Source organism: Enhydra lutris, unplaced genomic scaffold (assembly GCF_002288905.1).
Source record: "Enhydra lutris kenyoni isolate GAN:26980312 unplaced genomic scaffold, ASM228890v2 scaffoldscaffold21, whole genome shotgun sequence".
Classification (NCBI taxonomy): Eukaryota; Metazoa; Chordata; class Mammalia; order Carnivora; family Mustelidae; genus Enhydra; species Enhydra lutris.
Window position 1 is genome coordinate 53,421,504 of NW_019154105.1, and position 14,710 is coordinate 53,436,213.

General features: G+C 34.2%; 1 protein-coding gene across 3 annotated transcripts in view; it reads right to left on the reverse strand.

Moving 5' to 3' along the window:
* LOC111148955 (slit guidance ligand 2) overlaps positions 1-14,710 on the reverse strand; it is a 348,243-nt gene that overhangs the window by 92,340 nt on the left and 241,193 nt on the right. For all 3 annotated transcript variants that reach the window (XM_022505793.1, XM_022505792.1, XM_022505794.1), the window contains 2 exons: positions 6,571-6,642; positions 5,995-6,066 (listed from right to left, as the gene is read on the reverse strand). In XM_022505793.1, coding sequence (XP_022361501.1) covers positions 5,995-6,066; positions 6,571-6,642 — 144 coding nt within the window. The remainder of the gene's footprint in view (positions 1-5,994; positions 6,067-6,570; positions 6,643-14,710) is intronic.

Genomic DNA, 14,710 nt, shown 5'->3' on the forward strand with positions numbered 1-14,710 from the left:
AACACGGATGGATCTAGAGAGTATAATGCTAAGTGAGATAAACCAGTCAGAGAAACACAGATATCATGTGATTTCACTGATACATGGAATTTATGAAACAAAACAAATGAACAAATAGAAACAGAGACAAACCGAAGAGACAGCAAACTGATAGTTACCAGAGAGGAGGTGGGTGGAGGGATGGGGGGATATGTAAAGGCATCAAAAGTATACATATGATGAGTACCGAGTAATGGATAGAACTGTTGAATCACTATGTTATTAACAACTGTATTGTTAGCTATACTGGAATTAAAATTTAAAGAATAAAAAGGAAACAAAAAGGAGTAAGAGGCAAATAATTTAATAGGTTGTTCATTTGGGATTTTTGCTTTAAAGCTTGGCTCGGATAGCCCGAAGGGAGGTCGATTAGGAGGTGTGTCTGATTTACAATGTGAAACTATTTTTTTCCCAACAAATCATTGTTTTCTTTAAGATCATATTAAAAAAAAATAGATGTTTGTTGTTCATGAGACAATTGGGGTACATGGAGAAATATGGGAGGATGTCACAAAAGGATGAAAGAAATCTGTATAGGCATTATTTGAGTACATGGACTGTCAATCATAAAAATATTATAATAAATATTAAATGTGATGGGAATGAGGTACAAAAAGGTATAGAAATACTAGAGCTGGTATAGTTTTCTTACACACAGTGAGATCAAAATGGTAACAAGGAAAAAGGAGTGAGAAATATAAAAAATCCAAAGACCAGAACAGAGAAGCTGGATGAGAGTCAAAAAAATTGGGCCAAAATCCATAAAAACGGGGAAAAGACATGTCATCACATAAAGATATAAAGTGCAAGAAGGCCAGTGAGAATTTGGGCTACATTCCTATGAGGGAAAGAAAATTTTAAAAGAAATTGAAAGATGAAAATGAATTTAGCTGAAAAGAAAATAAATACCTAAGGGATATGGATAATAACATCCAACTACCAACAGTGACAGATTGGGTAGCTTTTCTTAGACGTAAGTTATATTCAGCGTACTGTATACAGTGTACAAGTGTGCTAATCAAGAATTATTTTATAGCCCATTGGGCCAATAGGGAAATCTTAAGGAAATCTTAAGCAGCTCTTGTACCTGATACCAGAAGGAAAACTAAGAATTCCTTTTTTTTTCCTTTAAAGTTTTTTTTCCTGCCTTCTAAGTTTATTTTATTTATTTATTTTTTAAAAGATTTTATTTATTTAGCAGAGAGAGACACAGTGAGAGAGGGAACACAAGCAGGGAGAGTGGGAGAGGGAGAAGCGGGCTTCCTGCCTGGCAGAGAGCCCAATGCGGGGCTTGATCTCAGGACCCTGGGATCATGATCTGAGCCAAAGGCAAACGTTTAACAGACTGAGCCACCCAGACACCCCAAGGCTAAGAATTCTAAGTCAAGTTTCATCCCTGCAAGTTTCAATGTTAAGACAGTAGGAGATACCAACAGCTGGTGGCCAGTCTTTGAATTCTCCTTTGCTGTTGAAAACTGGCAAAAGACAGATCTACTACTAAAGAGAAAAAAAAAAATTCAAAACAGAAACCTATAAGAAGGTTATCATGAAAGGGTGTTATGGGCAGACTTCATTATTCAAATAAATGTCAGAGAGCGATACTTACAACATTCAAAACAATGTATATCTGAGAAATAAAACACTAAGCAATTTTAAAGAGAATATGATAAAGAGAAAAAAGAGGTTGTTACATTTTCACTGAAAACTAGTAGTTAAAATGTAAGGTACTTAGCAGTTAACACCATTTAAGAAAAGACTGCAGGGATTGTTAATACAGCAATCAAATTAAAATACAGCCATCTTTCCTTGTAGACCTCAGCAGAATTTGGGAGCTAGTTAGTGAAGAGAGAAATTATAATAAACACTACAACAGTTTGCAAGGGGTTAATGAAAGAAAAGTAAGAAAAGACCAAAACTATGTGTTGAGGATCTTGGACATAAACATTTTCTGGGATAATCAAAATTGAGAAATGCACAAATTTACTTAGGAGAAGAGTTTGCCAAAGTCCTTTCTATTATTTCTAGAATGTTTCCTCCGTGCTTTAACAAGACCAGTAGGGGATTGATCTTATCCCCATTTTAGAAATGAAATAACTGAGGCACAAGGAAATTAGTAACAACTTCATCCATGTGCCTAGTAAAGTGAGTTGGCATTTGAACACAAGACACTTAGTGTCCTAAAGGCTATCTTGCTTAGCCTTATTACAAAATTATGTTTCCCACCAGTCAATGGAAAACAATAAAAGATGTTTGATGTTTACAGGCAATCCTGATATATTAATATATTGAATCCCTAAGAAATTGTTATTAAATATTATAGAAATACTGTTGATGTCACAATAGGGGCAATAAAAAGCACCAAGGATAAAAGCATCCAATTGGTCCACGTATTCTGAATGACATTTTCTCATTAATATGTAATAAATTAAGTGAATAATAAAATATATTAATATATCAATAATATAACAATATACAGTAATAATATGTAATAAAATGAATTTTAATGTTACTAAAAATAAATAAATGTTAATGCAATTATTTAATAGGAGAGACCTTTATTTATGTAAGTAATCTCTACACCCAAAACTGGGCTTGAACTCATGATCCTGAGATCAAGAGTCACATGCTCTACCGATGGAGCCAACCAGGCACACTTAATAGGAGAGACTGTTAAAACCTTCAATAAATCAATCACTTACTATTCTAAGGTAATTAAGTAACAATTTAAAGTAGTCCTTTTTATTTAATAAAATGCATTAGAAGTATTTGGCATCATATCACCTTTAATTATTGTTGTTTCTTTAGGAAATGCAGTGACTAAATTAAACTGGGTATATATGAGAGTGCAATTCCAGAAAGACACTGAGAGAAACCTGTACATGTAAACACCTAATTTTAAAAAGGAGAGTGTTGCCAATTTGCATGGCTCTCGCAGTTATCCAGACCCCCCACCCCAAGTCACTCCACTTCTTTTGAAAGATTTAAACCCTGGCTCACTATTACATTATGCTCTCCAACCCTACTCTTTTCCTGCAAACCTATAATCTATCTGTCAACATCTTTATCCTTTTGTCCTCGTGGTCGTGTCTTAGACCTTGCCTCTAGCAACAACTGCAACCTCTGCATAATTTCAATTTCAACCTTCTGCCTCCCGGCAGTCACATTTTTCTTGCACTTTCTTAAAACATGCAGCACACTCTTGTCTCGGGGCCTTAGTAGCTAGCTATTACCTCTGTCTTGAGTGTTCTTTCTCCATGGATCTGCAGAGCTCACTCCTACAATTGGAGTCCTCAGGTCTTTTCCCAGTATCACCTTCTTAGAAGGCCTTTGCTGATGATCTTGTTTGAAATTTCAGCTCTCTTCCTGCTGGCACTCCTATTCCTTCTGCTTGCTTTGTTTTCCTTCACAGCTTTTTTTTTTTTTTTTTTTAGGTTCCACCCCCAGCATGCATCCCAGTGCCGGACTTGAACTCAGGATGCTGAGATAATGATCTGAGCTCAGATCAAGATTTGGACGCTTAACCAAGTAGCCACCCAGGTGCCGCTCCACAGCATTTTAAAATCATCAGATATAATATATCTTCTGACCGATGTATAGTTTATCGTTGGTAATCTCCATGAGGGAGGGATTTCTGTATTTTGTTCACTCATGCATCCCCAGAGCCCTGAGTAGGGCTAGGACAAACAGGGTCCCGATGCAACTCTGTGGGATGTACGATTTTGGTGAAATGAAGAGAAAGGCTATTGCAAGGCTGGAGAGTTGTATATTTTATGAAAGGGTAAATAAATTAATCTTTGGAAGGTCAATTCAAAAGGTGAACACAATCAGGAAAATGATACCGGTTGTAGCACATGGACTCTCCCTCATAGAGCTGTTTGATGCTCTTCATACAATATCTGTTTCCTGATGTTACATGGCTGTATGTGGGTATCCCACTTCTGAAAAACAGTTCCTACTCTTCTGCATACTACTAGGTTTCAAACTAGAAATTCCCCAGTGACTTAATGCCCTGACTAAAAGTCAGTTCTATAAGGAAAGATAATGCTTTGTTACAGCTTTCTGAAAAAAAACTGTGAACGTGGAGCTCTGGTCATGAAAATTAAGATCTCCTTTCAGCAGGTACGTTCTTCTACATGTGTTATTTCTCTTCCTATTTGCTCTGAGTCTATTAGATTTATATGGGTAGGCATGTAATAATTTATAATATAGTCATTAGTTGTAACCATGTGTTTATTAATAAATATAATATTAATATAACACATTACATCAATAGAGTATATGTAATAGAATAAAACACATAACATAGTAGTTAATAAATATGTGTTATTATAGATATTAAATATAATCTATAATATAATATAGAAAAAAGAAATTATATGTTCTATTTATTACTCATTTTATCTTATCATATCTTTTTATCATACAACCAGAAAGAGTCTATTAAGATTAAGGCAATAGCTTAATAGTAAACTGTAAACAAACAGATCTATGTAAGAATTCTCCAACCATTTCTCTCTCTTTTGACATTTACTGGCCTTCTCTGAGGCATAGATACTCGAAGGACCAGGCATTGAAACAGTGACTAGACTTGTGTCCTGTTCTTTTGTGTGACTGGAATATGGTCTGTATTTATTTTCGACAATATTACTGTCCAGACAATTTGAGTAATTTAACAGAGCTTTACATTAAACTTTGTTATTTTAGAATCTGCCAGCCCATCCTGAGAGCGGTTTGCACTCTACATTTTCTGCCAACAATTCTTCTACTGATCTTGGACTTCCTCTAGTTAAATCAACATCAACAAGAGGGGTGCCTGGGTGGCTCAGTTAAGCTTCCACCTCTTGGTTTTCGGGGTTGTGAGATCAAGCACCCCGTGGGGCTCCATGCTCAGTGAGGAGTCTACTTGAGATCTTCTCTCTTTCCCACTCCCTTCCCCCATTCTCTCTCTCTCAACAAACAAATAAACAAACAAACAAACAGACATCAACAGCAAACAGAAATGGACCTAAGCAGATACTTCAGGTGAAAGGTGAAGTGATAGATTTTCTTTCTTTCTTCAGAGGAAACTAGTTTTCTGAGCAGACCAGCATAGCAAGCTCAAGAGCCCCATGCCCAGATGACTGCTACTAAGCCCCAGGTGTTTATCTGAGCCTCACGCATGCGTCTGGCAGAACTCGGAATTCTGCCATCATTTCCCATGATAAGAACCCTTCTCTGAGCCCACACTCTTAGAAAAATACATGCCATCCTCCATGTTCAAACTCTAAAGTTAAAATCTGAAATAAAGTTTACCTTCCTTGGTGGCCTTCTGAAGATTTTTTACTAATTTGAAAAAATAACAGCCTTTATCCATTTATTTAACACTTTCATGTATGTAGTTATCTGCCTGAAAATCCTTTTGAGATTAAAAAGCTGTCATACTTTGTTATCTTTGTTCTTTGAGAGAGTAAAGCTGGTCTTTTCAGGGAAGACTTAGGAGATGAAGAAGGGAGTCGAAGAGGCCACTCGCTGGGCATCTTCAACTGTTCTCTGTAAGACTTCACTGGACATCATTCCAAAGGGAACTTTGTCCCTAGAGAGTGGCTAATGGCTTAAGGAATATAAATACAACAATGACCAGAGTGCTCCAAAATAAACATTTCCCCTTTATTTCAGAACCAGAAAAACTACCAATAATATCAATATAGAATAATAAAGAGGCTCTTACTCTAGCTCTCTAAATAGCAAAACTATGAAATCCTAACATATGCACCTCTCAAAAATGGGCTGGTTTTAGTGACAGGTGGCAGTCTTCCACAAAAATGATGAAATTCATTAAAATTGATAGTAATTAATATTATTAATAGTTCATAAGAAAAAGTAAAGACAATTTTTCTTAAATTCAGATTTTTAAAGAAATGGAGCCATTATTAGTTGTGTATTCTGCTTTCCTTCTGTGATGTGGTCAATACTTACAGTGAATTCAGAGAGCGTAGTCCTTGGAAAGCATCTGGTGCTAGTTCAGAGATCTGATTATTGCTCAGGTCACTAAGATTAGAAATAGGGTTAGGTTAAATGAAATAGAATGTCAGGGAGGATTTATAGCAGGAGAAAGCTACTTACTGCATTTACATGTCGATTTTGCACCTATCAATACATGTATAAAATTTGCAACATAAAACATCTGAAGCATCTTAAATAAAAAAAAAAAGGTCAGACTTTTAAATCAACTATTGGCTCTTTGCTGAAATCATTATAAGAGATGCCATGTCCTATTTTTCAAAATAGAATATCTAAGATTTGACTGCATACTATACTGATCATGTACATTCACATGGGTTTGAATCATTATGTTAAATTTCAGATAACTTAAAAATACCACATAGTTCAGATTTTAACATTATAGTATTATACAACTAGCAATCAGATAGTCACATCCCTTAATATTTAAGCTGTCAAACACTCAAATATTCATATGCAAGTAAATGCCTGCATGGTCATGACCTGTATAATTTTTAAAATTACATATATTCCATAATATTATTCACTCACATTCTTCTAAGCTTTTTATATGGTGAGAAAGCTCCAGGAGGGATGACCTTGATTGAGTTCTGTTCCAAACGTCTGCAATGAAAAAATTCAATTTTTAAATGGAAACGTGAGCTCTCAGGGATGTTTAATTCAAGCCCAGGATTCATGTCAAGAAGCAAAGTCGATAAGTTGATACTCTTCATGAGCAATTCTTTTTTTTTTCCTCAAAAAATGACTACTAAAATTAATAATGCCATGCCCTAAATGTGGAGCAAGATTGGGAATAAAAACAAGGCAATTATACAATGCATAAAAACCTCCTGATTTTTAGACATTACAGGAACATTAATATTTAAGTCTGGACTTTGTATAAAAAAGAAAGCACCTATAAGAAACTAACTTTGGAGTACATTTTAATAACCTTTATATCAGAAAGAGAAATATGTAGTAACACTGATGTTTTAGAGATAGATATAACTCTTTCACAAAGGAAATTACTGTTGGAATATTAAATTTTATAATCCTTTTATTTCCCCCACAGAAAACATATTATAGGTTCAAAAAAGCTGTTATACTCAGAAAATTAATTTTGCAGCTTCTTATGAGGTAAATCTTAAATTCCCAAACCATTAAGTATCATAGGTATTTTCACTAAGACTGGCTGGACTCTAAATATTTCGTATGAAAACCACTGTAGCAAAGTGTATTTAAATACAAGTGTTTTTATCATGCACTGAAATCAGAGTTGCCAATAATTCTACCCTCTGGTTCTGTTATCAAGAAATATACAATTTTCCCCACTTAGTTATGAAAGATACAAAGAAGCAGCTTTCATTAAGTGTTTCATTTCTATCCATGTGAACATCGTAATAAACGTTTCCCATCCCCATCTCCTCTTCTCTTTGTATCCCAGAGGCTGACTCTTGGGAACCATATATTCCAGGCTCACTTTGGCATTGGTGGGATTTGGCCAATGAGAGGCACTGGAGACTGAAAGGAGGATGAGCCAAGAAGCCAGGATATCCTCCCCTGCTCTGCATCAGGGGATGTTCCCAGCAGGGGTCCCCAGATCTCCTTCCTAAATTTAGCTCCTGCTAGGGCCACCTCCTAACTTTGTACAACACCCTTTTCTTCTTAGGTCTTTGTAGCCCCAGAGCGGGAGGCATCTTTCTGTTCTGTGTATCATCTTCACAACTGCTGATTTCATTCCTTATATTAAATCCCTCTCTTAAAATACATGGTAAGAGCTTCACTTTCCTGCCTGGATTAAAATACACACACACACACATACACACACACACGCGCGCGCGCGCGTGCACGCACACACACACTATTTAGACAGGTATAAATATTTATATTGGCATATTTATATATTTATGCATAAATACAATAACTGAATATATGTATATTGACTATACTGTGTCATATACATTGGTTCATTTTTACTGAATGTTAGTAATACTTGAACATGTAACTATTACCAACACTTAATGAGCTGCAAATCAAAACAAATAAAATACCCCAGATGGTTAAGTAGAAATGCATAAATTTTGGTCTTATCAAATGCCAAAGTCCTCCTCACGGTGCCAGGCTTTCTTCAACAGGCTCAGGTTTCAGCCTGACCACCTTATCTCTATATGCAATGGGTTTCCTCAGACAATATTGCTCCTGAACTCATTGTAGCACTTGACATTGCAAACAATACTTCTTCCACGGATCAGACACTGTATGCCTCTGGTTCTCTCCTTTTCTTTTTTTCTCAATTTCTGGATTTGTTTTCTGATCCTCTAAATCCCGTTATTCCCCCCAAGTTACTATTCCTTCCTCTCTGATACAAAAGGTAAAATCTTTTCTCTATTATCAGCATCACTAGTTATGATTCTCTTCCTTCAAAAAGCAGAAATCATTTTGTTCACACTCAAGATAAATTCAAGTTTATTTACAAAATATGTGAGGAAGAAAATACAAACTGCTCATAATGTACCACTCAGATCAGTCTTTAAGGGGTCTTTTTGGTATGTATATTTATTTTATCTCATTAAAGTCTTCTTGTATGAAGAATTCAGAGTTGTACACCTTATGTCAAATATGATATCCTACATATTTTCCTAATATCATTAAATATTTTGGAAGATGCTCTTTTTAATGTCTTTATTATTTAATGTCATTATCAAAATGGACCACATTCCTTAACCATTCCTTATTATTAGCCCATTTATGTTAGTAGTAATTTTACGTTATTATGAATTGTATTGTTTAGTTATTTTAAGATGACTGAAGCATGGCCTCCTCTTAAAGCCCGACTTGATTTTCTTGGGTATGGTTACTTGTATCTTTCTCTATATACTCAAGGGCATCCTCTTCTCTGTGTCTCTGCTCTATCTCACTGTATTCTAGTCATTTTTCACATATCCCTTCTCCACCAGGTTCATTGGCTCCTAGGGGGCAGATTTGCCCCAGAAGAGAAGAAATAAATTGTATGAAGAAAATATGGATTTGGCATCTTGATTATTTATCTAGGTCTTGAGAAAGGGTACTTTCTTCAAAAGCTCTAAATATAACAAAGGGCATTTAAACCATTTCACTGTTATATTATTGATTAGAATGTTATAAATTGATGGTTTAGAGACACTTTTTTTTTTTTTTGCTGAGTTCCATTCTTAGAGTTAGATCTTAAGAAGTTAAAAGTAATCAATGAAAATACTGTGAAAGTAAGCTATAGACACAACACTATTAACGAGGGCTTTCTTCAAATCCAGAGCAATGAAATATCATTTCATTCTGTTAAAGATTTGCTCAAAATAATATAAAGCTATGATGAGAAAAAATTGAAATTCTTATTGCCTAGTAGATTTATTTCAATGTAACATTAATGCAAAACTAGTTTATATGATCACTTTTCATAAATATCATTTCAAGTTCCTTAGAAGAGAAAACTGGTATTCATTCATTTATTCACTCTCTGTATTCTACATATGCAAAATACACTATATGAATGGAATTCACTGGTGATCAGAAGCAACATGTTTATATCCTCATGGAAGTTTTACTGATAAAGTGTCTAATTTTGCACTTACAGTTCTGATTAATTTGTTCAATAAAAGTTCTTAAAAATAAATATTCAGCATTGAAATATCAATGACATTAATTCACAAATGTGGCCAAACTAATTCTGTCATCTAAATGAAGAATTTCGTTAGAAATTTTTAAACTCAGTTATTACTTTAAACTCTATGAATCCAGAACACTTAAAATAATCACTAATTGTTCTAATGGCACTCAAATACATTTAAGTAAAACAACTAAATTTATGTTTCTAATCTACAGTTCATGTTATTGATAAATATTCCTAGTCAAGCAGACAAATGATATATAAGTGAAGGTATGTACTTTTTAGAAAATGCATGCACAGAAAGTTATAAAACAAGGACAATTCATGACAAAATAGTGTTAAATTTTTACACAAAATAATAATTCCAACATAATATAGTGATATTGCACATATCAGTCATTCTTGCAATATACCATGACTTAACCTTCACATTAAAACTATTTCATTTACAACATATGCAACAGAAAGCTGAACAATCACATGTCAAATGGATTTGCTTGCTTTTCTTTATCTATTTGTTTCCAACCTTTGTTCAAAAAAAAAAAGTATTTGAAACAGAGCTTATATAGTTATTTACATTGACTCAGCAGCTAATTGGTTTTTATGGCACTGTACCAGCAGTCCATTAAGGCAAAACATAATTGCTTCCTTCATTCAAACAGATTCTCAAGCAAGAAAATATTCTACCACTGACAGATGTCAACCAATAAATTTTAAAATGTTTCAAAATGTCCATTTCCTCCTCTTTACTGGGCAAACAATAAACTAATGTCTACTTCCTTTAAATTCAGATGTCTAGGACCATACTTTTCATTATAAGAACTTTAGGATATATTTTTGAAAACTACAAGCAACACACATCTCAAATGGTCTTCATACTCCTATAGAAAAGATGGGAAGATATTTCAACAAGATTACAAAACATAAGGAAGAAGTATATTAGAGCATTTAGGTGAAGGTTAGAAAAAGAAAATGAGATGTACATTTTCTATCTTTCCTATCCTCTAATCTTCTATTTTAATAGCATAAAATCTGCTGAATTTTATAGAGTGCAAATTTGAATCCATTGTTCCATGAAGAATCTAATTAGAACATTCTAGGGTTACAAAAACAGATAGTGTCATCACTAAGATATATTGGCATGCTGTGGGTAAAATCCACCATAATTAAGAGCCTTCCAAATGTTAGTCCTTCATAAAAATAAGATTGAATATTTTGAGTTTCAAAGTAAAAATATATTTAAAAAATTGAATAAGGGAGGGAGAATGCTCCATTAATCACATACTATATGGAAATCTTTTTCATGTAAAAGTAGCCAGAACATTTTCCTCCACAGAATGTAATGTGAACAATTCCAAAACATTTTATCACTCTGGACGTGTGTGTGTGTGTGTGTGTGTGTGTGTGTGTGTGTGTGTGGGTAGTTTATATAAAAGCAAACTACTGTTACCATTGCATCAAAATCACAAGGAACTTTTAGTTAGAAGTCCCATTAGATAAGAAATGAAAGCGATTTTCTAACTACCCTATCAAAAATTTCAGAGGTACAATACGTTTAGCCAATAAAAACCTTCCTCCTCACTCACATGCATCTTTTTCTCTTATTCTTTAATTACTGCTTTTTAAAAAATAATAAATCATGCATGTCTTCACACTTACAGGGTTCCTAGGGAATGAACTGCAGCCAATATATGCCACTTTCTGGTGCCTACTTTAAAGATTGTAGAAAATGGAAAATTATCAAGAACTCTCTCTGCTCTTGTACTATATAGACTCTTAGAACATGGAAATGATGTACCAGTATATCTGAGCTCTGTGACATAAAATACTCTACAATGGTTATCAGCGAGCAGATATTACATCAGTAGAGTATACAACACAGTCCAACCTGGGAATTAAAAAACTCCAACTAGTTCTGAAGCCATTTACAAGATAGTAAACAATATTAGTTTATTTAAAATGACACTTCTGGCTCACTAGTTTTCAATTCTCAGGAATTATTTTCAATATTTTTCAAACTAAATTATGTTGACAAACCATACAAAATAGCATCCACATGCCAAAGCTAAAATAGCTCTTTCCAAGAGGTATTATGCTTTGTATATGTGCATGCATAAAGATAAAAAGGTATGATTTAGTGATTAAAAGATAAAAAGGTATGGTTTAGTGATTAAAAGTACAAGATTTACAACCACTGATAAACTCTGTATCCCTTGCAAAAATTAATTTGCTTCTCTGTCTCAGTTTCTCTTTCCAAAAAAATGAGGAAAATAAAACCTACTATAAAACATGTTTTTGCAAAAATTAAGAGATGGAGAAAAAATGTTTTTTTCTTGCTTAAAAAGGGAGAAAGAATAAACATATGGGGATATACATGTGTATATATGTAATCACACATAATCAGCATCATATAATAAAATATCTACAACATGCTAGTTTCACACACACAGATTATATAGAGAAATAAATCTGATACATTATTTGAAATAAATATATAGGATTCCAAAACACAGTTCTAAACTAATTAGCAGTACAGATATGCAGATAACCCAGCAATTATATATTAAACACATATACACATACATCATTCACATGGAGGCTGAAAAAATATATATAATGTTGTAATTTCCATGATTGACATGATAAAAATATATAACATTGTCTCAAATTTGGAAACTGTCTTAGGAACTCAAAAAGGTTTTACTACGTCAGTGAAGTATGAGTTTGGATTGATTGTATCTGTAACATACAGCCCAGATGTTGATTATACATGGCGATAAAATGGACAGTTCTTTGCATTTTCCCCATCTGCTTTTAACATAAATGGCAAAAACAGCTGTCAGAGCATAGAACACAGATTTAATGGGGTGTGTTTGTGTGTGGGAGGGGGCTGTGGAATGACCCTAGCTTCTGAATCTTGGACTGCTCAGTGTAGCCCAATAGTCTCATCATAGGTAACATCAATCCCACATTTGCAAAGGAGGAAGCAGCTATATTCCATTGACATTAGGGATTCTCTTGCCTAGTACATAATAATTCTAAAGTAAATACTTTATATTTCTGAATTATTACTACTAGTTTTAGCAGTAAATGTATGCCTTGAAATCCTTCATATGTCTATATAAAATGACGGAAGATATTTTAGACTGAAATACTTTGCAAGTTTAATAAGTATCTTCAGCAACTGAGTGAATATTTGCCTCTGGAGGGACATATTATGCATATAGAAATGGGCAAATATGCATATTTCTGCCTTAGGATTGTGTCCATACTAATTGAGTATCAGCCATCCCTGTCTTAGGTGACTTGTTCTTGAATATTTTCCATTTCTGTAATCTTATTTTTATTTTTTTGTGATGTCATTCTAGGGTACACGCCCCTTAGGGTAAATCCAGTTGATGTTTTCATGGTAGAAATAACTCTTCTTCCATTTGGCCTTTCAATGTTTAAAGCAAGACACAAATGTGTGTGCATGCAAGGGTGTGTGTTCTTCCTGACTTCATATTCAGGTGGCGACCTAAATGAATGTTAACATTTTCATTTGTGTATTCACATGGGTATATATTCAAATGCAAAGATACATTCAAAATGCACAATCACATGCTTTAGATTTAGGGGGGGAAATGGGCTTACGTACAAGGCTCACTGATTTCAGGGGAACAGAGTATAGATTCATAATGTCAATAATAGCAAGATTTCATATATAATTTTTCTTTAGCAATTCAAGAAAGAAAAATAATTGTTCTGCTGTTTTGTTTTTCATTACTGATGAAAATCTTTTGGACACTAACTTTGAGTCAGGCACTGAGCTAAGTTGCCCATTTGGTAATGATTTTAGTTTTATAAACATTATGCAAATTGTCTTTCCACATTACTTTTTTAACAGTATTACTCAATGAGTAGATAGCTATTGGCCTTCTTCCTTTGCACCAATTTATTGTCCAAATTATCCATCATCTTTTTCCTCAAGTTTAGGTAACATTGTGGCCACTAGTAATATTTGAACTGCATGAATTTTCAATTTAATCTTGCCAGATGATTATAGAACCATAAATCTATGACTTAATCCCTAAAAAACACATGCTGGTGATTTGTCTGATAATAAGGAACGTTTTAACCATGCACCAGCTGTCTTACTTTTTATGTTAAAGTCTACACACGCCTTATTTTACCTCTGATGGATCTCCATTTACTTTTCTGTAGAAGCTTTAAGTGGATCGACCAATTCTTGGGATTTCCTTCCATTCCTATCTGCTGCTATGCCCGCCTTTACCACACTCTAAGGACTGTTGCTATCACTTCCTTAGTGTATTCCTTTCCTCCAAAGCATTCTCCACTCCATCTTAGGGTAATTTTTCTAACTAACAGATCTCATCACGCTACTACTGCTCTCCAAATGCTTCCTTTCATACTACTGTTACTAGGAGAGGTGATTCTTCAACATCAGGCTCCCTCCCACTTTATGTTCTAGCAACCAAAAACTGCTTTAATTTCTCAAACATATACCACATCTAACTTTTCTGGGACTTTGCCCATGCTTTTTCCTCTGTCTTTTGTGACCCCAGTTTCTCCGCCTGCCAGACACATTCTCATACCTGGAGATTCCTTGATTCTCCCACACAAATCAAGGTATTCGTTTCTCTGTATTCTCCGTGTGTGTATTTTATTACTTATCACATAGTTTTCAGATTTTCTCTTTGTGTGGTTTCAATTCTCTATACTGTAAACATGTTGAAGGCTGGGAATGTGTCCTTTCATCCATAATGTCTGAGGCGGAATAGGCACTCGAAAATATTTGTTGAGTATGTAGCGCATGAAAATACATGCTATTTTTCCACATGTTCTTCTTCTGTTGCAATAATACTCAACAGACTCCTTGGATTTTTTTAAAGAGAAACCAGTTGGAGTTTCTTTCTTGCCTTATCACCTTAATCTCCACTCTGGTCATTTTAGTATTTCTTTCTTGCCCATCTATTTGTAATTTTGCCATACTTTTTTTCACTTCTTAACTAATATTATAAAATTTTGATTGAGTCTTCTATGTCTTTC